We start from the raw sequence: 27,909 nt of genomic DNA on the forward strand, positions 1-27,909 counted from the left end.
GTGGGCTCTGCTCCCACTGCCTCCCTCATATCTTTTCCCCAAGGCCACCCCAAGCACGGACATTACCTTTTGGTACATCTTGTGTTTGTACATGTAACGGATGGTCTCATTCAGGTCCTTTACATGAAGCTGAAAGGTAAGAATATGGACACTCAGACCAAACACATCAAGAGAAACCATGTGCTGGATAACCCACTAATCAAGTCCCAGTGATGCATTATAAATTCTTATTTAGAAATCCTTAGAGATAATTATGGTGTACAGCATCCCAGAACATCGTTCACATATTAAAGAGAGGAAGCAGATGTGCCTCCTCATCACCTTATCCAGAGCACTCAGGGCTGTGTTCTATGACTGCGTCTTGTGCAGGCACCCAAGTTGAGGGACAGTGACTGATACTGTGATGTCAGTAGACATGCAGGGAAAACTGGCCACAAGAGACGCCTCTGGATAGATTTCAAACAGCTAAATGCAGCCCCATACTCACCAGCTGCACAGAAACCACCCCATGTAATGTAATGTAAACCATGTAATGTAGGACATTACAGACACACATCACAGGTGCACCGCCGACACTGAGGTTTTGTTTCCTGTTCTCCCTGCCTGCCTTTTTTTGGGGGAGGGTGGGGAGGGGCTACCCTTCTCAGCTTGTAGGATCTTATTTCCCTGACCAGGGATTGAACCCGAGCCCTTGGCAGGGAGAGTGCAGAGGTCCTAACTATTGGAACCCCGGGAGTTCCCCACGGCTTGTTTCTAAAACATTAAGAAACTCACATCTTCGTTAGGAAACACCAGTATTCCAGTGGCTCCGTGATCCGTGAAGTAAACGAACACGTGGTCCCGGGGGCCACTGCCAAGAGACACACAGACAAGCATGAGAGTCGAGGTGGGCCATTTCCTATTCCTGCCTCCGTGTCTCTGAGAAGTCACTCCAGTCAAAAAACTTAAGGAGAAGCCTGAGGATTACAGTCTCCCAACCAGGTTGGAGGAGGAGCACAAGAGACCGCTGTCTGGCCTATTCCCTTTGATCCCGCTGAGTGCTACTCTGAACCACGAGGCACATCCCAGAGCCTGGAAGGCCAGGACGGAGCTCAGCAGACAGCCCAGGGTGATCGGGAGAGTGGGGGCCTTTGGCCATTGGGCCTCATCCCAGGCGGCCACACTCTCCTACCAGATATCCCCAAAATGAGTAGGGGAGCCAGGACATGCCACCAAATGTGGTCCTTCAGTTCCGACTGCCCTCCAGGGCCCTCGGCCTGCACACAGCCTGGGACGGCCACCGGTGCTCCCTCACCGGATGGCCCTGTTCCAAGATGGCAGAGATGTAACAACTCACTCGGAGGCAATCTGGTTTATCCCGCTCGAGATGTCCCTCTCTGCTCTAACTCATTAGGAGCTACCTGAGCGCAGGTCTCCCCTCAGATACGAGCGGAACAGCACCAGCTGCCTAGTACCTGAGACTCTGAGGCCATGCTCCCGAGCTCCCTGACATCATGTCAAAATGCGGCATAAAGAGATGCTACACGGGACATCTCTCACCCACAGCCAGCAGGGCAAGCGCTGGGATGAGTTTTCTTCAACACGGAGGTTTGCTCTGAACTTATCAATGTCCTCCTCCCACTGGGCTGACCTGCCATCAGAGCACAAGGCCGGCGGGAGGCTGGGTGGGGGTCCTACAACCTGACTGTCCGCAGAGCTTCACGCCAGCCTCAGGGTGTTCCAATAGACTAGTAGCAGGTTTAAGCAATGGGGAACATTTCATTAAGAATAACGAGGGACACTGGCTCATAGGGTTAATTTGTTACAGAAACGGCTGCCAAGAGAAGCCACAGGTTCTGTGCAGGCTGTCAGGACAAAGGTCCCCACACTGCCATCTCTCACCAGTAAACAGGCCGGAAGCAAGAACGAGGCCTAAATGAACTCTCGATTCTGGAGTACCAGGTCATTCAGAACAAAGGGACAGCCATAAAACAGACGTTACCTCTTTAAGACCTTTCCAGATCCTACGCCCTTCACTGCTTCTGCATCACCTCTCAACACAGCAAGGAAATTCTTCGGGGTGACATCCTACGAAAAATCGGGAGCTGAAATCAGATGCAGCAGTCACTTCAAATCAGTGTGTGTGCTGAGTCTGTAGCAGAGGGCCCAGGCCATGCCCACACACCTCCAAGGCTTAGGGATGAAGGGCAAACACTCTGTCACCAAGAAGACCCAAAGCAAGGTCAGGGTTCCCAGGACATGTGCGTGACCTTGTCTCAAGCATCGTCTGGTCTTTGGCTGATGCCATTCAGCAAGCCTGCCATTTCTTCTCGACCATTATAAAGTCCAGATGGAGAAACCCAAAGATGTCAGTAGGAAGGGACAAAGAGCAGAGGAAGAGCATGTGGCCTCAGAGACACAACAAAGAGGGAGACGGAAAGTTCTGTGCCGACCTTTGCAACTGGCCTGCCTCCTCAAAGGCTGAATCCCAAAAACATCCTTTAAAGGGGACTTTGTAAAATGGATATCTGATTATTTAAAACAAAAAAACAAATTACAAAAAAGCATAGAGGAAAGAAAATAAATCATCAGAAATTCCACCACCTAAATTTTGGACATTTCCTTAAATAAATCTATGGAAACAATTTCACAAAAATGGGATCATCTATGTTATATGAATGATGTATCTGATTTAATTGTTCTTGAATTTAAAAGAGAAAAATAAAACTGGAAGAACCACTAAACTTCATAGAAATGTTTCTCTCTCATGAGAAATATTGGTTCCTAAAAGATTCCACTGAAATTAAGAAAAAGAGGGTATGAAATCCAGAAGGCTAATGAAATTATGGTGTTTTTAAAAATGTGTCAATGTACTGGGTTGGCCAAAAAGTTTGTTTGGTTAATGAATATGCTGTTCAATAAAGTTCATTGTGAAAATGAAAAATGTCTTTTATTTTTACCTAAAACCAAACAAAATTTTTGGCCAACCCAATATATACCCTCAATCAATTGGGAAGAATACTTTGGAAGTGATATACTATTATAATAATGGTGGAAAACTATCTCAGCAAAATTCAGAGATACTACTTTACACCAGGGCTGGCATTTGAGAAAGCTGATTTTTAGAAAAGGACACAAATAGTTTATAATCAGATTAATGACAGTATCTTAAGAAAATCAGGTATTATGGAAAGAAAACTACTGAGATTTAAAGTATAATAAAACTAGAAATAAAAGATTGGTAGACTACCACTAATACTTTTTTTCTTCTTTCTGCTTTCTTTCAAAATTCACAAAAATTATGCCTCAGGCACAAATCTCAATATAAACACAAAATGCTGGCCAGAAATCTGTCTAATGAGGTCCTGATTCCAGAAGTACAAGGAAGAGGGGAAAATCATCATTGAAATGAAGCAGACTCCGCCGGCTCCAACCCCACACTCCGCCTCACCTCGCCCGTGTAGTCCTTCAGCACGCCGTGGTACACGTCTGAGCCGTTGGGCCTGTTGATCACAATTCCCGGGGTGGGATTGCTGAAAATCAAAGGATGCAATGAAGCACACAATTTGATGTATCTCTGAAATCTGCATCTTCATAAATATGTTCCGGTTATGCATAAAGGACTAAACAGTCATGACTGTCACAGACACTTTTTATCACCCACCCAGGTTCCCAGCATGGTAGTGGTTTTAGTAGCCCGAGGGTCTTGGGGTCCCCCAAGTCCTGAGCTCCTAGCCGGAGCAGTGAAGGGCTGAGCTCTGCAAACTGAGGACAGGAACCCGGGCCCCCGTGTGCCTGGCCTCCTGATGGACACCAGCTTGCATCTTGGAGGGGAGATCTCATCAAGAGATCTGTCAGAGAAAAACAACTTTCAGAGAGAGAACAAAAAACAAGGCTTTCATGCAAGAGCTTAGGCATTAAAGCTCAGAATAGATTAGGAACCATCATGTGATCACTGGAAGGGGCACAGTTGGGAACCGAGGAGCTGGGAGACTAGAGCGGGTTAGAGTCATACCCATACCTGCTGCTGCTTTTTTTTTTTTTTGGCAGTGGAGGAGGAAAGGGTGAGCCACTTGGCATGCGGGATCTAGTTCCCTGACCAGGGATTGAGCCCCCTGCACAGAAGCTCGACCTGTTAACCAGTGCACCACCAGGGAAGTCCCCCATACCTGCTGTTTCTGATCTCCTCAAGAAATCAGATAAGCAGGCATGAGAGAACGGTTTGTAAAATTAAATTCAGCAATTTTTTAAAGAAGGAAATACGTATAGAAAGAAGGGTGGGAGGATCTAAGCTACAAAGGAGCCTATTGTGCACAGGCCTCCGAGGCGCCCTGGCACAGAGGTCAGGAACAAATACCGCAGAACCTAGTGATGAGTTGGTTCTCCAAGCCGAGGGGGAACTCATGCTTTAAAGCTTGCAAAGCCCGAACCTCAGCACCTTCACTAGCATTTGCCATGTCCTTGTCATTGCTGGGTTCCACCAAGTTATGCTCAAAGCTCTACATGAAGTAGGTGGGTGGAATTTCAGCCGGGAGTCAGCTTACATTCTAACGTTAGGCTGCCCATCTAAGAATTCCTGAGAATCTGTATTTTTTTAAAACGCCCTGAAGTTCCTCACCATCAAGTTCAAAGGCCTCCATACTCACTCTTCGGAGTTGGCGATGTCGTCATACATCATCACAATGATCTGCTCATCAGGGATCCCGTTTCGGTGAACGATCTGGTAGGCGTGACACGCATCCGCCTGGGAGAAGGGGTTTTGTCAAGTGTTAGATTTTGCCCGGAAGAAGCCAATTTGGGAGTTTTCATGAGCGACGTGTTCTTTCTCATGGAAGAGGTGCTGTGTCCCAATCCCTACTGGTCAGGTATTTAAATCAGTTTAAAACACATTCATTTACCTTTTTCAGTTCAATTTTTTAAAAATCCACCCTTCACCATGAAACTCTCATCAGGCAGTTAGTGTAATATGTGGACTACACTCACACACACACACACACACACACACACACACACACACACACACACACACACACCTACCACCACCAAACATCTACAGGAAACAAGGGCTCTTGAAAGTCCTGAACAAGTTATTTTCATTTTCCACACCATAGAAAAGGCTCCTGAAAGCACTGATTTAGGGCTGAAGAACAGAATGACAGAATGATAAACCAAGAGATTAAAAGCTTAGCGGTTAATTCTGTATCACACAGGATTCTTCTGGTTCCAGTAACCCTAACTGCCACAGTTGCTGTTCAGAGAACTGTGTGAAAAACTCAAAAATTCAGCTCAGGAACTAAAATGAGGAATGTGTTCTTTAGTCTAAAAAAGAATAACAAGGGTGACCGTAGTAAAGGTAAAAGGAAAACTTTGCTAATGAGATTCCTTGTCCATAAAAAGGTCAAGACAATTTTCGCTTCCTATTTCAGATGATACAGACTACACTCCATGACACGGAAATCTGAGGGCAAAAGGGGAAAATGTTACCTACCTTTCTGCTTTTATTTAATTATGTCTTTCCTAGGGCAGAGTATAAAAGAAATGCCGTGCCCAGTTACTTGCCTCTCTAAAGAAGAGGGCTTCAGAAACTGGATGTCCACAGATCATGTTCTAAACAGCTCTTAGCAGAGCAACTGAAATAAAGCTCACACACCACCAAACCCAGCATTCTGCCTGTAGATGTCCCAAACAAATGGACTTTATAGCAAAAATGGGTGCTCAAAATACAGTTGCTAAATGTTGTTTGGGTGAGTCCAAGACCTGGCATTCAAGAGCTATTAGATGAACAGATAACTGAATATGAAAACATACATTTATGGACTTGCTCTACTTGCCAGGCACTATGCTCAGACTTTCTATGTACCATCTCATTTAATTCTCATCACACCCCTCTGTGACAGTGATTCCCAGTTCACAGTGAGGTCGTCAAAGCTTAGGGACAGGAGGTGACCTGTCCAAGTCACACAGCTCAAAGTGAAAGATCCCAGGCATTCTGACTCCATAACCTGATCTTGCTTTCAGACAATACAGAAAAATAAACTAAACTGTCTGATGTTCATATAATGGGAGTACCATAAAGCTCACACAAATGGAATACCTAAAAATGAATGAAATACAAACCATGCTTCAAGATACATGAATCTCAGCAACATAATGAGAAAAAGAAGAAATGCTAGAAAAAAAAATTCACTATAACTACATTCATATAAAGGTCAAAACAGGCTATAGGAAAGATGATGCTGTTTAGTTAAATACCCAGATGGTAAACTCTAAAGTGAAGTATAAGAAATCTAAGGAACTTGCCCTCTGGCCGAGTCAAGATTAGACAAGACGGGGGACAGTGTACTAACAATTTTCTTTTTCTTCAGTCGGGTACTGAGACAGTCAATTCTTAGGTGGGTTGATATGCAGTCCAGGGGTCCCCAAGGAGAGAGGGGTCTGGAATTCTCAAGGAGAAGAAAAGGACAAAGGTTTTTTTCCTCTACATTCCTTAGTCTTAGTCTCAAGTTTTCATCTTTAAGCCTGGAACTGATGATTACACAACAAACAACTCAGTTTAAACTACAATGTATCGAGGACAGTTTCTCCTTCCTGAAAACCTTCTGGCTAATCCTGTTATCTTAAAATGTAAATTATGAAAAAAAATGTAAATTATAGGAGTGGGTCCAGTAAGATCTTTACAATCTCCAGACATTCTTTTGATTCATTGTAATAACTAATTAAAAGGTATTTAACTCCATTGCTAACACTAGCCAGGAGGTACTCTTTCTGCCCCCTTCTGATGTCTCTGTCAGAAGCTTTCTCTATCTCTTTTATACTTTAATAAAACTTTATTACACAAAAGCTCTGAGCGATCAAGCCTCATCTCTGGCCCCAGATTGAATTCTCCTCCGGAGGCCAAGAATCCCAGAGTCTTTCGTGGCTCAGCAACAAACCTTTCAGTACAAAGTACATAGGTATTCATTTTATTATTATTCTTTACATTGCAGGCACCTTATATAAATATTTGTTTTCTATTTCATAAGATAAAAAATTAAACAAATATTATGTCAGATTTAACCTTTTCAATGAAACTGGAGCGAGCAGGCACACCCACCCACTCACCTCAGTGCAAACCGGCCTATTATTTATCTCTCCTGTTAGACACCATAAAGCAGGTTCACCAAAAAACAAAAACAACTTAGGAATAAACTTAGCAAAAGACGTGTAAGACTTATACACTGAAAATTATAAAACTGCTGAGGAAAATTAAAGAAGATCTAAATACACAGAGAGATATCTCATGCTCATGGATCAAAAGACATACCACCCTTAAACTTTTTAAAAAACTAGCTCAGTCAGTAAAGAGTCTGCCTGCAGTGAAGGAGACCTGGGTTCAATCCCTGGGTCAGGAAGATCTCCTGAAGAAGGAAATGGCAACCCATTCCAGTATGCTTGCCTGGAAAATCCCATGGACAGAGGAGCCTGGTGGGCTGCAGTTCATGGGGTCGCAGAGTTGGGCACGACACCAGTGGATAAGACTCCACACTCCCAGTGTCTCCACTGCAGGGGGCATGGGTTCGATCCCTGGTTGGGGAACTAAGATCCCTCATGCTGTGCAGTACAGACAAAAGATAAAAAAAAATAAAAATAAAATACCTCTCCTCTCCCCCTCAAAAAATTTTTCAAAAAACTGATCAGCAGGGATTTCCTCAGAAATTGACAAGATAATGCTAAAATTTATATGTAACTACAACAGTAAAAATATACACATATACTGAAGAAGACAAGAAAGCTGGAGAACTTTAACTTCCTGTTTTCAGAACTACCCTGGGAAAGGAGAATCTTATCAACAAGTGGTGCTGGGAAATTCTGGATATCTACATGCCAAAAGACGATCTTAGACTCTCACCTCACACCATATATGAAAATTAACTCAAAATGAATCATACTTAAATGTAAGTGCTAAAACAAAATTTTATAAGATAACACAGGAGAAAATCTTGAACTGTAATTGCACAGATGTCATAGATATAACACCAAAAGCGTGGTCTATAAAAGAAAAAAAATGATAAAATGGACAACAACAAAACATAAAATTTTAGTGCTTCAAAAGACACCAGTCAGAAAGTGAAAAGATAAGCAACAGAGAGGAAAATGTTTGCAGAACACATATCTGAGAGAGAACTTGTATGTAGAGTATGCAGAGAACTCTTGTACCTCAGTAAAACAACTGGTTCAATTAAAAACAGATAAAAGATTTATATAAACATTTCACCTAACCAGATATACTGATAAGCACATAAAAAGATGTTCAGAATCATTACTTGTTAGGGAAATGCAAACTCAAACCACAATGAGGTACCACTTCACACCAGACAGACAATAACAAGTACTGGTGAGGATAAACCAGGAAGCTTCATCCACTGCTTGCGTGAATGTAAAATGATGCAGCCATTTTGGAAAATAGTTTAAGTTTCTTTAAAAGTTAAGTATAAATTTACCCTATGACCTGGGAATTCTCCTCCTAGGTATCTGCCAGGAGAAAGAAAAACATTTATCCACACCAAGATCTATACTCAAATATTCTTAGCAGAATGCTTCAAATAGGCAAAAAAAAAAAAGAAAAGAAAAAAGGAAACAACCCAAATATCCATTGAGTGGTAAACAGACAAAATGTGATTTAACTGTACAATGGAATGCTACTTGGCAATAAGAGGAATGAAGTACTGATATGTGTTACACAGATAAAGTTTAAAAACATGACCTTAAGAGAAGCCAGACACAAAAGATCACATTGCAGGGCTGCATTTATGTGATATGTTCAGAAAAGGCAAACTTACAGAATTACAAAGTATACTAGTAGTTGCCTCCAGCTGGGGACTGGAAATTGGCTCAAGGGATCTTACTGGGGAGATGGAAATGTTCTAAAACTGATTTATGGTGATGCTTGCACAACTTGCTAAATGCACTAAAACATCACTAAACACTTAAGATGGGTGAATTATATACGATCTGTAAAATACACTTCAATAAGACCACACATTTTAGAAAATATATTCAACCTATCCTGTTAGTGCTCCCCTATGCTCCCGGGCTCCTCACCACCGCCCTGACAGGCAGCCTCTTTTATGCCCATTTCACAGATGGGGACAGGCTCGGGTAAGGGCTCAGGGCTTCCACCACCATGCCTCGTGCTCTGCCTCCGCACACAGAGGTCTCAAGTCAAGCAGTGATCCTCTCCTGGGTCCTTGGAATTACTTGCTTTCCTCCCAACTTACTCAATTCAAAAGGGCTTTCGGTCAGAGCCAAGCACTCACACCCAAAAGAAATAAAAAAGTAAGGTTAAGCCAAGTCAAGTGACTTGGAGGCAGTGCTAACGGTTACTTCAATGACTTTGCTGGAGCATATCTTATCTCTGCATTTTTTCCCTTAAAAACAGAAATGCCATAGAAGAAATGCCAAGTGAGAGGAAGGTATTGAGCAAGACTTGACCTAAAGGGCCGAGCTCTCTGGGCCACTGAACAGAGACTGCTGACTCAACTCAGCGTAAGGAGCTCCGATGGGATTACTGATACATCCTGTGATTTCCTGGTGGAGGGCTGTCCGGGCCACTGCTGATGCCGCCCCACCTCAGGCCAACTGTAAGCTAACTAAGGGCAACCAGCCCGTGGCAAAGGCGTGTTCTCATCACTGCCAAGGGGTCCACCTTCAAGTCAGGCAGGGGCTGGGAAGAGTTCTCATGGGCTGCTCATTGAGAGGAATATGTATAGTACGCCTTCCTGGCACATGCTCTGAGCTCTGCTGAGGCTAAGCCCTGAGTCCGGGCATTGGGCGGGGGCAAGGGGGCTGCTAACTCAGCTGGTAAAGAATCCGCCTGCAATGCAGGAGACCCCAGTTCAATTCCTGGGTCAGGAAGACCCACTGGACCCACTCCAGTGTTCTTGGGTTTCCCAGCTAGCTCAGCTGGTAAAGAATCTGCCTGCAATGCGGGAGACCTGAGTTCGATCCCTGGGTTGGGAAGATCCCCTGGTTCGGGAACGACTACTCACTCCAGTATTCTGGCCTGGAGAATTCCATGGACTGTATAGTCCAATGGGTCACAAAGAGTCAAACACGACTGAGCGACTTTCACTCACTGAGCCCACCACCACCTCAGATTTTCCAGAGGAGAATCAAGAGGTTTGGAGTGAGATTACATCATTTGTTCAAACCAATACAGCAGATGACGGAAGAACAGCAACTACGCCTAGGGGTCTATGCAAGTCCCGACCGCCCTGCCCAGCACCCGGCTTGTACAAGGACAGCCCTCCTGGGCTAACTGCATTCCCCCAATTCAGTCCTGCTCAACTCTGCTCTCCATCTGTTTCTTTTCTTAAAATATAAAAGTGATACTTTCTAACAAGATGGATTAACTATAAAAACATTATGTGGAGTAAAAGAAGCCAGACACCAAAGTGTGCACATTGTATGATTCCATTTATGAAGTTTCTGGAGACAGCAAGACAATAAAGACGGAAGGCAAATCCTTGGGTGCAGGAGGCTGGGATGAGTACAGGCACGGGGAACTTTCTAGAATGATGGGCGTGTCCTAAAACTGAACCGTGGTAACATTTGCACAACTGTCTGAATTTACTAAAAATCACTGAACTATAAGATAGATGGATTTTATGGCATGGAAACATACCTCTTCAATAAAGCTGTTTCTAAAAAGTGGTAACTACACACACCCTTAAATATATAAAGTGAAAGGTGGTCATTCAGAAGTACAATGACTCCCACTAGACCCTCCATCACCATATCTTTTCCTCCCAACTTCAACATCTACAAGGTTTGGACTTCTCCCTCTCCCTCCCTGCCCCCTCTTGGACCCATGGATGCTCTTAAGGAGGCTCCCGAAGCCTTCCCAGGAAATGGTAGCACTCCCTTCCTCTCCACCACAGCCCCCAGCTCGAGACGAGCAGAGGTGAGGGGACATCAGCATTCTCCCAGCTCCTCCCTCACTTCTTCTGTCCTGTTGCCAACACTCCAGACCTTCTCCTTCAGAGCCCCACTGCCCAGTGGTGACCTCAAGGCTCCCCTCAAGCCCCCTGCTCCCAGTGACTCCTGGCTCACATCTCCTCTCCTCCCAACACGCCCCCCCCATATCCCAACATCCTCCTGACGGCTTATGCAAGGGTGAATTTCACCTTCAATCCACTCAATTTTCCTTCTCGATGCACTCCGATCTCTATACTGAAAGAAACCTTCCTCTAGTCCCATTCCTCCCCTGGTGACCTATGTTCTTCTTTCTCCCTCTCACAAGCCTGTCGGAAGAATAGCCAGTACAGCATCCCTTGTGTGGTTTGCACCAAAGGACCTCTTCCTCTGTCATCCATGCATCAGAATCTGGCTCCTGCTTCCGCCACCACAAGAACCTGTCCTCCAAGACCTTCCTGGCCCATACTCAAGATGCAACATATCCCACTAGCATCGCCCCAGACCCACCAATTCCCTCACTGCCATCCATTCATCCCAGCCACAAATGGAAAACAGAGAAATCCAATTCAATATAACCAACACGTGTTAAATAACCATCATAAAGCATAGAAGAGCGCTCTGCCACGATCTAATTGTGCCCAGTATACTACTCTTCCCTAAACAAACTTGTGATAACGAGTGCTATGTTCACTCAAGGAAAACGTAAACCTCAATAAAAATGTAAGTTTAAAAGTCTGTGCAGGGGGGATAAAAAAAGTCTGTGTAGGTTCTACGGGAAAAGTTCTTTCAAACGCTCTTTTTGTTTTCCCCCACACTTTGAATTTTTTATTTTGTATTGGGGTGTTAACTGGCTACACCTCAAATGCTCTTTTAAATGCTCAGTCTCCAAAGTCAAGACAGCAAGTGTTGACAGTTAGTCAAGGAGAGAACTCAGCCGGCAGGGATATGGGCCGAGGCCAACCAGGATTCAGCAGCTACGCTTCCTCTGCCCAGCTTTAGCGCCAGCATCTGCCCTTCTTTAGGGACAGAAATTTCAGTCTGTGGCCACTTCTTTTTGCTTTACTTGCTTCATTCCATTTTGATATGTAGTAGTTTACCCAGGGAAACTAGCAACACTTTAAAAAAATTTCCTGGGAGTAAAGGGTAATCGGATACCTATGCTGAATAATGTTTAACTAATACATGCTTTTTAAAGTTAGCTGTATAAAAACCAGGGGGTCTGATGAAGCATCGAGTCTGCTATCAGTGACCCGTGTTTAACACCCCATCGTTCTGATGCGTGGTGAGAGGCAGAGGAGAAGGCCGAGATGGGTGGTTACTACTCGGATTGCTCCTCTTTAACTGGGTCAGGTCTGTGTGCTGCGCTTGCGTGTCCGACTCTTTGTGACCCCAGGGACTGCAGCCCACCAGGCTCCTCTGTCCATGGGATTCTCCAGGCAAGAATACTGGAGAGCGGGTTGCCATGCCCTCCTCCAGGGGATCTTCCCCACCCAGAGACTGAACCTGGGTCTCCCGCATTACAGGCGGATTCTTTACCCTCTGAGTCACCAGGGAAGCCGGGGTCAGGTCTGGGTTAAGTATTAAAAAGGTATCATACTGCCAATGAAAATAACTTTTTAATCAAGCCAAATTTCCTATTCAGCTAGCATATAAAAAGCATTCAAGAACTAAGTCACTCAATAATCATCAAATTACAGAGTTGGTATGGAGTTCACCTAAACCAACCCCAATTTAACAGATTATGAAACTGATATCCCGGGAGGGAAACACACATGAGGGAGCCCTGTTAAGCAATCACAAGCACAGACGCTAGGTCTAATCTGGCAGCCTCTGGCCACACTTGGTGACTGAGCATTTCAAAGGTGACCAGTTGAAACTGAGTGAGTGAGTGAGTGAAGTCGCTTTTTGCGACTCTTTGCGCTAAATTCCGACTCTTTGCGACCACATGGACTGTAGCCTACCAGGCTCCTCCCTCCATGGGATTCTCCAGGCAAGAATACTGGAGTGGATCGCCATTTCCTTCTCCAGAAAGTAAACATAAATAGGGAAAAAGAACTGGGCCGACTGCACATAACCCCACAGTGGGGGTCAAATGAGTTCACTTGTGATTGCCTATGCATCTCGTCTCTGAGAACTGAAAGATTCAATGAGTTTTTTAATAACAACTTTATTAAGGTATATAATTCACATATCACACAAGTGAACCTTTTAAATATACAATTCAGTGGTTTCTAGTATCTTCACCAAGTCACGCAAGCATCACCATTCTCTAATTCCAGAACCTTTTTTCATCATCCCTAAGAGACTTCATATCCATTAACGGTCATTCTCTGTTCCCTCCTCTGCCTACACCTTGTCAACTACTAATCTACATTCTGTTTTCACAGAGTTTCCTATGCTAGACTTCCATATATAAATGGAATGCTGTGGTCCTTTGTGACTGGCTTCTCTCACTTAGGATAATGTTTTTAAGGTTCAGCCACGTTGAAGCATGTATCTGAACCTTGTTCTCTTTTATAGCCAAATAATAGTATCTTGTGTGGACAGACTATACTTTTTGTTTATCCATTTATTGGACACTTGGATTGCTTCCACATTTAGGCTAACAAGAATAAAACTGCTATAATCATTTGAGTACAAGTTTTTTGGGGGGACGTGCATATTCCTTTTTTTTCCTGAATATATACCTAAGAGTGGAATTGCTGGGGTCACAGTTATTAACCTTTTGGGGAACTGCCTGTCTTCCAAAGCAGTTATACCATTTCACATTTGCACCTGGAGGCTGCACTTTTAATGTATTTACAAACGTAGATTCTTTCCTCTCTAATTTCTGCCAGGCTGATTTGCTGAGTGCCAGGAAAGATGAGTAGGAAGGGGTGAGGGCAGAGCAGCAGGGTAGGGGTGTGGGGGCAAGGAGACTCATGATGCTGCTTCCAGAGTCCTGTCTGCAGCTATGCGGCCTCATGAGAGTCACCTCCGGTCTTCAAGTCTCGGTTTCCTTATTTATTAAAATGAAGGCGCTAGGCCAGTAGGTCTCAACTAAGGACATGTGGCAAAGTCTGGAGACAATTTTGGTCGTTACAGTGGCTGGGTGATGCTCCTGGTACCTAGAGGGCAGAGGCAGGGATGCTGCTAAACATCTTACATGCGTAGGACAGTCCCCCAACAGTAAAGAATTACCTGGATGGACCCAAGCGTCTACAGTGCCAAGGTTGAGAAACCCTGCATTAGACTGAGGTGACCACATACGGGCCATTTTGAGGAACAGCCAAAATGGTTTCAGAAATGGCTGTACCACTTTACAATCCACTCAGCAATGGGGGCGGGGTGGAGTGGTGAGTTCCATTCTCCACATCCTCATCAACACACTTATTTATGCCAACCTAAGAGGAACATCTGTTCCACTTCTGGTTGCTGGGGGGAAGGGATAGTTAGAGTTTGGGATGGACATGCACACATGGCTACATTTAAAATGGACACCCAGCAAGCACCTGCTGTCTAGCACAGGGAACTCGGCTCAATGTCACGCGGCAGCCTGGATGGGAGCGGGGTTTAGGGGACAGCGGATACCTGTACATGTATGGCTGAGTCCCTTTGCTGTTCATCTGAAATTATCACAATACTGTTAATCAGCTATACCCCAGTACAAAATTAGAAGTTTAAAATAAATAAAATCTTGACAGCTTCAACTCCGTCCCAAAGCAAAACCAAACCAAAAAACAATAAAGAAAAAGCCTGTTCTAATAACAAGGTCCAGGATTGCTAACAGACCGCCAGTGTCATACAGGAGAAGATGAGTCATTTTCTTACCTGGTGCCTATAATTATACCAGCCATTTGATCCTGCGACAATCACCACCCAGTGCTTGCCTCCATCCTCAGGGTCCTCCAGGGGAACAGCACCAATTCCCAGGACCAAGCTGAGCAACACGGTGACTTCCCAAATCATCCTGCCCCGTTGGAGTTCCACTGCAGAAATCTAGGAAGAAAAAGGCAGAGTCAAGCGAAAAAGGAATGACAAAACCAGAAGAACACTGCTGGCCCCTAAGACAAGATCACAGAAAATGGGTCAAACTTCCCTGGAGTGGAGCAGGGGGGTGCCCATAGCGCCCCACCTTCACTACGGGTTGAAGTTAGGAGAATAAACCAAAGAATATTGAGGAAGCTCTTGGGGAAACTTTTTAAAGTTTTTGTCACAACTTGGAATACGGAAAACAAAATTCACTAACAAACTTCACTGTGTTGGAAAAATATCCACCACATACTATGAACTGTTTCAAGAAAAGAACAGACATACAATGTGTGCATAGCAAAATGTGGAAGGCAGACAAAATCTAACAGTAGTTATTCTTGAGTGGTAGATAGGTAGAATTAAGAATGATCTTTCTTTTTGTCTCTCTTTACTACAAATAATATATATTACTTATACAACAAAGTTTGTAAAAATTCAACATACACCTGATGTAAATACTGAGGGGCAATTTACGCGTGTGAGCTATCTGGGTAAACTATAGTCTAACACTGGCAGCCCAAATGAATGTCTTTGTATAATGCTTACAACCCATTTACATTATTCTGTACAAGAGGCTGGGCAAACATTTTAATCCTTGTTTTACTGGATGGGGAGGTTGAAGCAAGAGAGAAGTGACTTACCCAATATTTATGGACAGTCAGCACTGGCCACAGACCAGAACCATGCCTTCTGAATTCCTGGTCCACTCTTTCTGCTACATGGTTCTGCATCTCAAGACTTTATTCTTAATGAGCTGCATGCCCAATTTTACACTTCACGGCCAAAACTTTAAAGAGAGTTTTAAAGCACAAAAGGCAGAGCTAAGGCCGAGTCCTGGCCACCCTGTATTACTCAGACAAGTACGCTGTTTTAATGGCCTGTGTCCTGACTATGTTATTTTTAAAAAAGCCTTCCTATGGCAGAAGCCAGGCCTGTCATTCTGAGATAAGAGGAAAAACAGTCGTTGAGATGTAGGGACTCAGAACAGAATAGTCTACGAGGCTAACCTCTGCCTCTGATGCTTTTTGACAAAGCAGTGCTCATTAACTCATTCATTAATGCATTCACTCATTCATTCACCCACTCAGTCAGAGTCTGCTGAACTCTGACCCTGCCAGAAAAAGCACTGGGGGTTGGGAATGCAGTAGGGACAAGTCGAAGCCTCTGTCCTCATGGACTGCAGAGCCAGCTAAGGCACGAAAGACGTCTAGGAAACCATCCTCAGCATCTGTGCCTAAGACTGTGCTAAACCTCAAAATGATGGGATTTCCCCCCAAGTGAAAAAACAGGAAGCCCTGAGTCTGGTAAAAGTTTTAAAAAGTAAAGACACTTTACTTTTTTTTTTTTTTTTAAAGTAAAGGCCAGCACTTCTCCAAGTTGACTATACGCCCAAATTGCCTGGGGGGCCTGTTAGAAGGCGGAGTCTGACTCAGTAGGCATGGGCAGGGCCTGAGACTCTGCATTTCTGACAAGCTCTGGGTGATGCCCAGGACTACACTTGGCCGCAGTATACCTCTTACTTGACCCTGGCAGGCTCTAGTCAGCTCTGCCCAGAAGCCCAGCTTCCTAGTCAAGAAACTACTCTATCCCCGCATGACTTCTCCCAGGAACTCAATTCTTCACGTGTAAGAATTAAGAATCTGAGGTGGGGGGACTTCCCTGGCAGTCCAGTGGTTGAGACTCTGAGCTTCCAATACAAGGGGCAGGGGTTCAATCCCTGGTCAGGGAACTAGGATTCTGCATGCCACACAGCATGGCCAAACAACAAAAAAGAATCTGAGTTGGTGCTAGATCCAGGTTTCTTTAGCTCCACTACAAAGTCATGGACGCACAGCTAGCTAGCTAGTTAAGTAGCTAGTCGTGTCCAACTCTTTGCGACCCTGTGGACTGTAGCCTGCCAGGCTCCTCCCTCCATGGGATTCTCCAGGCAAGAATACTGGAGTGGGTTGCCATTTCCTTCTCCAGGGGATCTTCCCGACCCAGGGATCGAATGGGTAACTACAATAACGTGCCCCAGATTTGTTTCAAGACTGTCTTGAAATGGTCAAGGTAAGTAACAGATGAGGGCAGTGGACTTCCCAGGCCACCCAGTCCCGGAACCCGCTGGTCTATTAATGTCACTGTGTATGAGAGGATGTTTTCTCATGTCCACTTGACCTGCCCAGGGCTCACCGAGGGATAATAAAAGGGGAAGTGATACAAAGGTATGTAGCAGCAGCAGTGAGGTCAGGCAAGAGACAGTCAAGCTCCCACCCCCAGAGCTCTGCAGGGGCCCCCACACTGGGCAGGGAGGTGTGCCAGTGATAGGGGAGGTCATGCAACCAGCAGCCTCCCAGGAAGCCTTCTCCTGGGGCAGGGGTCAGCAAACTCTCTGTAAAGGGCTGGAAAGTAGGTATTTTCAGCTCTGCAGGTCTCGTCATCCCCATCGCAACTCTTCAGCTCTCCCATTGTATCACAAAGCAGCCACAGACATACAGAAACAGTGAACATGGCTACATTCCAATCAAACTGAAACAGGCGGTCTCTGTGGCCTGCCCTCAGGAGCCAGAATGTGTTCTCAGCCCACATGGCAGGTACAGTCTGGGGTTTTTATCATCTTTCATCATCAGTCATAAAATAGGCTCTCTGGTTTGCATACCACTCTTTCTGAGTGTCTATCATGTGACTCAATCCTGAAGAGGCTGATCTGTCTGGAGGCACCAGTGCCTGACTTCTTCCTTTCTTTTTTGTCTTTCTCTTTTCTTTTCTTTTTTTGGTGCCTCAGGGCATGTGGGATCTTAGTTCCCCTGACCAGGGGTGAAATCTGTGCCCCCAGCAGTGGAGGCTCTGAGCTTTAGTCACTGGACTGCCAGGGAATTCCCCCTTTCATATTTAAATAAAATATACTAGAGTCAAAGGTTGGTCTGCCAGAGCCACAGAATAGACACCACCAGCTCAACTGCCTAAATCAGCAAACAAAAAACACCACCAGGTTGTTTTTACAAATTCCAGTTTACCTTCCATTCTTCTACTAAAACACTAGCAAGTTACTCCTCAGTGAGGGAAAGTACCTTATTCATACACAAGGGACATTTTCAGAGTTAATATTCGGCGATTTTCTTGTCTTTTTTTTTTTATTATTAACACAGAATTGTGGTTCCTTGAATACAATGCCAAGTTACAAGCCTCACCATGTGACACCGACTGGGAAATGCCACTTAAAAAACACAAACACTAATATGTTGGGAAACATGGGGCCTGGGGTGAAGGAAAGATGTGAAGTAATACAATCCTTCCATCACCCTGAGCAATGAACATGTCTCAAAATTGCAGGTTTCAGATGGAAATTTCCTGGTCAGCACTATTCTTGACAAAGTCAAGAGCAGGAAAACAAAGTCACAACTAATCTTGCAGCATGCCTATGAGTCTTGTTTCAGCAGAGTGAAAAGTTCATGAATAAAAAGCAAACAACGATCCCTGGGACTTCCCTGATAGTTCAGTGGTTAAGAATCCGCCTTCCAATGCAAGGGACGCAAATTTGATCCCTGGTTGGGGAACGAGGATCCCACACGCTGCAGGGTAACTTAGTCCACAGGCTGCAACTAGAGAAGCACCACGATGAAGACCCAGCGCAGTCAAAAAAAAAAAAAAGTAAATGATCTCTGCCAAACTGGCCCAGGAAGGCTGCTATTTCTTGCCCGTGGCGCTCCACGGCCCCAGTCACACAGGCGTCATCTTCTACTTCTTCCTATCATCTACTCATCCATCCAACACACAGGGCCTCAGCACCCACCAGGTGCTCACAGGGACTGAACAGGGAGCCAAACTGGCAAAACCCTTTGCAGAGCTGACATTCTAGCAGGAAAAGACAGGTCTGGTGGTCATGAGTGCTGGGGAAGAAATACAGGCAGAAGAGGAAGTCCCGGTGGGAGTGTCAGATATCATTTTTCAAAAAGGGAAGATTGTAAGAAGGTGAGGGAGCTCACCCATTTGTAGCAGCAAAACCCTGGAGGCAACATAAATGGTCATTTATGGGGGCTGTCTGTTGTCGCTGTCCAGTCTATATGTCCATCTCTTTGCAACCCCATGGACTGAAGCACACCAGGCTCCTCTGTCCTCCACTATCTCCCAGAATTTGCTCAAATTCTTGTCTACTGAATTGATAATCCTATCTAGCCATCTCATCCTCTGCCACCCCCTTCTCCTTTGGCCTTCAATCTTTTCCAACATCAGGGGCTTTTCCATCTACAGGGTACTATTTATCAAGTCAATTATCTGTGTGTGTATGTGTGTTAGTAACTCAGTCATGTCCAACTCTTTGCGACCCCATGGACTGTAGCCCACCAGGCTCCTCCATCCATGGGATTTTTCAGGCAAGAATACTGGAGTGGGTTACCAATCCAGGAATCGAACCTGGGTCTCCTGCATTGCAGGCAGACTCTTTATCGTCTGAGCCACCAGGGAAGCCCTAAATCAAATGTGATACATCCTTATGATGGGATACAGTGACAACTTTAAAAGAAAAAGGTAGTTCTTAAAAGTGCCGAGAGTGGGAAGGCCTCTGAGAAGATGCTCAGGGGTATGTGTTTAGTCTGCTAACCATTTGCAGGGAGAAAATGACCCAGGGGAGCTGTTGCTCTAACCAGGGGAGAGGGGAAAGTCTCCCCCAGAGTGCTCTGAGTTGCTTGCTGCACAGGGAGGGAGGGCGGGATATGCGTGGGTATCAATGAACCAAGGAGTGTGCAAGGCACTTTCCCACCCTCACAACAGCCTGTGAGCGGTCTCATTACCCCCTGCAGCTGAGACAGACTAGCAGAGGCAGAGAAACTTGGTGGAAAGTGGCCCTGCTGGGTGACGCACAGATCTGCTTCCAAAGATTGCTTCTTCCACTACCCCACCTCGCTTGTCACACCGCAAAAGCGTTGTTTTTGCGAATATCTCAGAAGCCCCGTAACCACAGGTGGGAGAGCTACACCCCACATTCCGGGGCCTCCAAGTTTCCTCCAGCAGCAGGAGGGTGCTCTTCATCACCCCACTATTTTAAGGCACTTGTGGGTAATCGGTTATAAAAAGGTCTTATAGAGAAGAGCCCATCAAAGGAGAACTTGAACTACACAAAGTCAAAGTCAATGGACAAGCCTTTACAAATGAATTTCACCAGCCTCCAACGCCAGGTCCTCACTGCTCCCACTGGGCCAGCGACCCTCTCAGGTTAGAGGGCTACATGAAGGCACTGATTCAGCTGAAGGACTCTACTTCAGGCACTACCACCAAGTGGGGTCTGATCCAATAGGGGAGGTTTGGGACAGACCCGAGTGCACATGCTAGATCAACTGTCACCAGCAATAGAAGTAACAAGGCTACCGTCTAAATAGCAGGACCAAATTCAAATCCAGGTCTGACACCAAAGCCCAGACCTGAACCACCCCTGTGACCTCCCACATCAGCCCTGTACTTGCTACTTGCTCTGGGTTAGAGACAGCGAACCATTAAAGCCAAGCAAAGCGGCTGGGCAGACAATAACATCTGTAAAGAGCCTTCCAAACCTACAGGTTTTAGATCTTGCTCTCTGTTCTTTGGGGGCTTACGACAAAATCATCATGCAAGTGGTCCCTGGCTGATAACATGCAAAAGAGACAAGGACAGGAGACGAGCCCTCCTTCACCAAACTGAAGTCAAGTTCCTCTGAGCCCGACGAGACTTTGGCCCGCTGAGCACAGGTTTAGCAATTTCCCATCTCTGGCATCTAATCAAGCTTCTCTTAACAATTTTTCCGCCACTGACCCTCCCACTCTACCTACTGGCAATAAATCTCAGTTGTCCTTGATGTATTTGGAGTTGAGCTCAGTTCTGTATGGAACTTTCTCCTCTAATACAATAGCAAGAATAAAATCCATCTTGTCATTAAAAAAAAAAGAAATTGCCTAGGTTACATGGCATGTGGGATTTTAGTTCTCCAACCAGGGATCAAACCTGTGCTCCATGCACTGGAAGGACAAAGTCCTAATACTGGACCACCAAGGAAGCCCCCATCTTGTCATTTTTAACAAATGTCAGGTAAAATTTCTCTTTAATACAGGACAATTACTAAGTTACTATAGTTCCTAAGTCCAGGGAGACCCTGCCTCACCTTAATTGTTCATCTGTCAAATGGGATCGTAGAACTAAATTATTAAGGGCCTATTCAGTTCCCATATCTTTTGATTTTCTGTTTCAAGGGTAAAATGGGAAAGAAAAAGAAAAGAAAATCCAAGTAGTCTTATCTCAAATCTCAAAAAAAATGGATTTTGTTCAAATGAGTGTATCAATGTTTTTTCATAGGGAACATTTATGATTCAGTAGCAAAGCACATTCTAGATTAGAACATGTCCTTCAAAATTACCTAATTCTGATTCTATGGAGGACTTCCCTGGTGGCTCAGTTGGTAAAGAATCTACCTGCAATGATTCTATGGAATTTTTTTTCCCCACAACTCTGTAAACTGTAGATACTAGAAATGAAAATAATTATTGTCTAAAAACATGCAAATGAATTCTATTAAGTGGAGGTGCAAGTGACTCCCCCATTGAAAGAAAGAAGCCAGGTTTCCCATTGCACATTTCAGTATTTCTAATCTACAAATGTACTTTGTACTTTGGAATCTCCTTTCAACTGACTGTAATATGTACAGAGTGATGTTGTTGTTCAGTCACTAAGTCACGTCCGACTCTGCAACCCCATGGACTGCAGCTCGCCAGGCTTCCCTGTCCTTCACTCTCTCTCAGAGTTTGCTCAAACTCTTCTCCATTGAGTCAGGGAAGCCATCCAGCCAGCTCATCCTCTGTCACCCACTTCACTTTTCAAAAATTATCCTTTGAAACTCCAATACTTTGGCCACCTCATGCGTAGAGTTGACTCATTGGAAAAGACCATGATGCTGGGAGGGATTGGGGGCAGGAGGAGAAGAGGACGACAGAGGATGAGACGGCTGGATGGCATCACCGACTCGATGGACATGAGTTTGAGTAAGCTCTGGGAGTTGGTGATGGACAGGGAGGCATGGCATGCTGCGATTCATGGGGTCGCAAAGAGTCGGACACGACTGAGCAAATGAACTGAACTGAACTGAACATTTCAAAATGTACAAGCAGCTAAAACATATTTCAAGATACACACCGTCAAGAAAGATTTTTAAATGTACTAATGACTAGAAGAATTTGATTTTTGGTTAATGGATTTTCCACATTTTTATTTTCACTGCTTATTTGGCATTTGGATATCTTTAAGTTTCTCCCAAATTACTGTTTTTTGAAATCTAGAATTAATAATAGTTTGTAGTCCTTCCCCAAATGAATGAGCATGACTTTTATAACTAGATGTAAAGTATTAAGTTTAATTTTGCTACAACTTATATTTTAAGAAATTGAAGGATACACGTTAAACTACAGAAATGTACAAATGTAATATAAAATACCTGTTACCATCATACAGGTCAACTGTTAATATTCTGTAAATCTGTTAACCCTCTTTCCCCATAAACAAATAAAACATTACAGATAAAACAGTCCCCTATTGTCCAGTCCCGTTCTCGCATACCACAAGGTAACCACTAATGTAAATTATTTCATTCCAATCAATTTATTATACTTTAAAATATATATATCCACTTTATAAACATTCTCCTACTAACAAACATGTAGGTTGTTACCTTTTTTTTTTTAACTCTTAAAATGTTGCAAAAGCATTCTTATACTCATCTCCTTGTATACAAATGTCTCTCTGTACTTCAGGAGTAGAGCCACTGAGTCTTAAGATATATCTATTTTGCTAGCAGCTGTACTGTCCTAAGATATACTTCCAAATATCTGATATCTTTCGAACAATTGATACTCTTGAGAGTAACAAACTTCATAATTTCTAATCTGATAGGCATAAAGTGATCTAATTATGGGTTTAATTTGTATCTTCTGGATTACAAGATAATGTGAGTCATATGTCTAACCATCCAGATTTCAACATCCTTAACATATGTGATGATTTCCCCTTCATAAAATGGGACTCAAATTTTGGCCTAAAGCAATGTCCGCGGTTTAAGGAAAGAAAAAAAAGGCTGGTCATTTCCTTAAAAAAGATAGCCAGTCATAGGTGGAAAACTCAAGAAGAGAGCATTCACCTCAATATATTTTCACTGAATAGTACTAGATATGGTGTTCACTTACTTAAGAGTTCACAACCTTTTTCTCATCTCTCCTCTCTTTCAAATGCAATTGTCTTTAAAAAGCCTCAGCAATTCTCCTGGGAATTACTGCACTGAACTCCCGGGTGTGGCCTCTTTCCAACACTTTTCCACATTAGAGAGTATCTAAGGTATACACTGGGCTTCCCTTGTGGCTCATTGGTAAAGAACCTGCCAGCCAATGCAGGAGACTCGGGTTCTATCCCTGGGTTGGAAAGATCCCCTGGAGAAGGAAATGGCAACCCACTCCAGTATTCTCCCTTGGGAAATCCCATGGACAGAGGAGCCTGGCTACAGGCCATGGGGTCACAAAAGAGTCCAACACTAAACAATAGCAACAACAAAGATACGTATCTACTAAATTCGGTTTCTAGGGCTTTCAGGGCAAAATCAGTCTCTAACAGTAGCACAGGAGGCTTGCAAGATGCGCCTCTCTGTTTTCCACTTATCCACATGAAATCACTTGCTCCAATCAGGCTCAGGACTCCGGGTCCAAAATCAGTGCTCTTTTCCTGCCTTTATCATGCTATTTTCCAGGCGAAATGCTCTTCTCTTTCATCTCACTAGCTCCTGCCCATCCCTCAAACTCCATTCAATTATTCCCTTCTCTGCAAAGTCCTACCTCTTCCCACAAGCAGGGCTAGATACTGCCCTTGAAACACTGGAATGGTTCACGATAAACTGCCTTTCCCCTTTATGAAATAATCCCTGCTTAAAAAACTTAGTAAGGCTCAATCAATGTTTGCAAACTAATGCAGTAAAGACATTACTGTCTGGAGCAAAGACAGCTGGGCCACACCACTCACTACATACCACAGGGCAAGTCTCAAACCATGGACATTTATTTTCACAAAATCTCCTTCTCCCAGCCCCTAGATTCTTGGCACTGAATACCACGTGGGTAAAACCTCAACTCTAACAGAAGTAGGGGACCAAATCCTGCTAATTTTCACTTCCATGGTTCATGTGAATCATTCTGTTAACTCCCACCACTCAAGTCTGTGAGAAGTGGAGTTTTTATGATTTCTCAGAAGGGATGTTTTTATACCTTTGGGTATATTTGCTGTTGTGGTTAACATAACCTCTTTCCCCTTAGGCTACCAAGAACTAACTGGAAACAGATGCAACCTCAGCATTACAAACCTCAACAACCTGAACTGTTTCTAGACAGGACACAAGAGACCCCTCCTGGCATCCCCTGGTTACAGGACCTTAGCAAATGTGCTCTCAGCTCGCGCCTGTTTCTCTCTGCTCTCGGAGGAGCCTGGGCTTCCAGCCAGAGTTCGCTCAACAAAAGGAGCCCCAACCCACCAACCCCACGGGATGCAAGGCTGAGAGAGGTCGCAGGGTTTCCCTGGGAAGTCATCGTTTGCCGAAAACTCCCTTTCGCCCGATGAGAAATGGATTTACTCAACAACAACAACAACAACAACAAAAAGGCCGGGGAAACTGAAAATCCCAGGCATGAAGCCAAGATCTGCGGCAGATGGGCGACCCTGGTCCGGGGCGTTGGGCCGGGCCCCAGGCCCCCTGCCAGGGATGTTGATTACCTGCTGCGGGACCGTGGGAACTCCTCGCGGTGCGCAGCCTCAGAGCAGCCGGCGGCCCGCGTCCTCCGTGCAGAGATTGCTGAGCTGGGTCCCAGCTCCTTGCTTTGAGGGTCGGCTGCGCCGCGGCGATTGGCCGAGCTTCGGGGAGGAGCGTCTTCGAAAGCCAATGGGAGGCGAGAACGAGGCGGTAGCGTCGCAGGAACTACAAGTCCCAGCGAGCCCCCGCGGGGCCTTCTGATCCCAGAGGGCAAAGGAGCCCGGGGAGGACGGTATCCAGTGAATTAGGGCGGGATGGGGTGAGGGTGGGAGGGTGGTTCTGAAGTGTGTGGAACCAGAGGCGCAGTGATTCCCCGGAAGGATCGATCCCCAGCACGCTAAACGTTTAACACTCTGCTTCTAAACCTGTGCACAAATTAGAACCCCGTAGGGTAGTAGCTTCGTAGGTACTGATGCCTCCGCCTCTCCCTAAAGATTTTGAGTTCTTTGGCTGTGTCTGCCTGTGGCCTGGGTTTTGGAATCTTTAAAGAGCCCCAGGTGATGGGTTGTGCAGATCCGTTTCATCCTAGTTAACAACCCTAGGAGAGGGAGGCACTGTTAATGTCATCCTAGCTTTACACACGGGGCAACTAAGGAAAGTTATGTCAGGGAGGTTAATTTTCGGAAGATCACATACCTCTGAAGTGGCAGAGCCATAATTCGGACCCAGGCAGTCTAGTTCCAGAATCCGGTGCTTTTAATCTCTATGCAGTGCTACTTCTCAAACGTTTGGTATTATCTCACAGGGAGAGAAAAGTAAAATACTATACATACAAGTACCATGGTGTGGAGCTCAGAAAGTGGAGTTGACTGGAGTTATTATGAGGGAGTAAGTCCAGTCCTGCCCAAGGACATCAAACACAAGATGTATAGGACTTACATTCATGAGTTGTCTTGTTTCATCTTTTTTGTTTTGGCTGTGTTGGCTCGTGTCAAATTAGTTCCCCCACTGTTGCAGGAAAGGGGACCCCTTCCAGGGCCCAAAACTGGGTTCTTGTCTAACACTAAGAAATTAATTGTCTGAGGAAACACATCTGCTGAAAAAGCAAGAGGTTTTATTGGGAAAGGGCACCCATGTGGAGAGCAGAAGGGTCAGGGAACCCAGGAGAACTGCTCGGCCACATGGCTGGCAGTCAGGAGTTTTATGGTGATGGGATTAGTTTCCGGGTTGTCTTTAGCCAAATCATTCTGACTCAGAGTCCTTCCTGGTGGTGCCTTGTTCAGCCAAGATGGATGCCAGAGAGGAGGATTCTGGGAGGTGGTCGGACATGTGGTGTCTCCTTTTGACCTTTCCCGAACTCTTCTGGTTGGTGGAGGCGTATTAGTTCCATGTTCCTTACCAGGACCTCCTGTCCTAAAACAACTCATGCAAATGGTTACTATGGTGCCTGGCCAGGCTGGGCGGTTTCAATCAGTGTGCTTCCCCTAATACCACCAGGATTAAACTCAGGCCCTCAGCAGTGAAAGCACAGAGTCCTAACCACCAGACCACCTAGGAACTTCCTGATGTCATTTTATAATTTTTTTTTTTTAAACTGCAAATCTTGGGTCTGTGTACTACCCTGGGCCTACTACCTGTTTTGTGAATAAAAGTCTAGAGGAACACAGCCGCACCCACTGGTTTAGGTATGACTGTTCGGGAGAACAAGGCAGAGATGAGCTATTGTAGGAGAGACCATGTGGCCCACAAAAGAATGTGTATACTGTGTGACCATTTACAGAAAAAGCTTACCCACCCTGAGTTAAGTACTTGGCCCAAGATCATAGCTTGGAAGTGACCAGGGGCTTCAAGTTCAGGTCTATCCAACCCCAAAGTCAGTTCTCATGACCACTGTGCTTTCACAATCTTCGTCAATGGGGAGCATAAATGTTATGTGCCACGTGTGTGGGCTTTAGAAACATGCACAACCTAAAAGTTGAGAATTATGCTTTATTCAGTGGGAATTTTTAAGACTTCGAGTCCAGGGGATAGCATCTCAAGTAACCCTGAGAGAACTGCTCCAAGGAAGAGCCAGGTTATATAGAAGTTTTGCAACAAAGGACAAGTAGTCTGCACATCAAAAGGTTATTGTTAAAGAAAACCAGATAACCCAAGTTAAGGAATTTAGCACTTTTCTAGGAATGGGAAGATGCAAGAGTCTGGACTCACTGAAATCAGTCCTTTGATATTGCACCTCACTCAGCACAGTATACTGTTTGCACATCCTGAGCTTCCTTGGGGCTCACCATAGGGAGTGGTTGCTGTCGATATCTGCTAGATGGCAGGTATTTTTTCCGTCCTGGGTTCCCTCTGGGTTCACCAGCTCACCATCTGTGATTGCAGCTCACAATCTGCGATTGCTGGTGATGTAGCATCCATGTTTACTGATGTGTTGTGGCAGGTCATATCCCATTTGTCAGATGTAAATGAGCATGGAGAGAAATTGGAATCAGTTCCTTACACTTAAGAACTTACTGTCTAGTAAGAGAGGCAGAGCGTCCTTAACCACTCCCTCTGTTCACCCAGAATAAATGGAGACCTCTGGCTGGTTGGGCTTTCACACTTGAAATGGAGTGAATGTGGTGGCTTGGTGCCAGGCATGTTTAGGCAAACAAAGGGCCCAGTCCCCCCAGTCTCCCTCAGCAGCACTGTGGGCTCAGAGCTCAGAGCTGAAACAAGAGAAGGTGACTGAAAATTGAGGGGCCCCTGGTGATGGTCAGATGAGCCTTAGAAGATGCTGTAAGGTGGCTAGCCTAGGCCAGCTCTGGGGAGGAGGCTGAGATGCAAGAGTCTTGGAATGGGAACTTGTACATGGTGGACTCTGTCATCAAGTTATCTGGATTCAAATTCCAGTTTTACCACTTATAAGCTATGTGCTAGGCAAGCCACTTAGCTTCTCAGCGCCTGGGTTTCTTCAACTGTCAAATGGAAAAAAAAAAAAAAAAGGCACCCAGACTTCCCTGGTGGTCCAGGGGCTAAGATTTCACACTCCCAATCTCCCAATGCACGGGGCCCAGGTTCCATCCCTGGTCAGGAAACTGAATCCCACATAATGAAACTAAGACCTGGTACAGCCAAATAAATAAATAAAAGAATTTTAAAAAAAGAAAGAAAGAAAAAACAGTACCTACTTAATAGGGCCTCTCTGGGAGTTAAATTTATTAACCTAGTACTTAGCACCAAGTAAATGCCCTATGAGGTCT

At 44.9% G+C, this 27,909-nt stretch overlaps 1 protein-coding gene across 1 annotated transcript in view; it reads right to left on the minus strand.

Annotated features, from left to right (window-relative positions):
- LGMN (legumain) overlaps positions 1-24,810 on the minus strand; it is a 36,100-nt gene extending 11,290 nt beyond the window's left edge. The window contains exons 1-7 of the mRNA XM_065906230.1: positions 24,691-24,810; positions 14,746-14,913; positions 4,626-4,723; positions 3,431-3,512; positions 1,982-2,067; positions 775-850; positions 67-129 (exon numbers count right to left, since the gene is read on the minus strand). Of these exons, the coding sequence (XP_065762302.1) occupies positions 67-129; positions 775-850; positions 1,982-2,067; positions 3,431-3,512; positions 4,626-4,723; positions 14,746-14,883 (543 nt within the window). The 5' untranslated portion in view covers positions 14,884-14,913; positions 24,691-24,810. The remainder of the gene's footprint in view (positions 1-66; positions 130-774; positions 851-1,981; positions 2,068-3,430; positions 3,513-4,625; positions 4,724-14,745; positions 14,914-24,690) is intronic.
- Positions 24,811-27,909: the final 3,099 nt, after the last annotated feature.

This window comes from Muntiacus reevesi, chromosome 15 (genome assembly GCF_963930625.1).
Source record: "Muntiacus reevesi chromosome 15, mMunRee1.1, whole genome shotgun sequence".
Classification (NCBI taxonomy): Eukaryota; Metazoa; Chordata; class Mammalia; order Artiodactyla; family Cervidae; genus Muntiacus; species Muntiacus reevesi.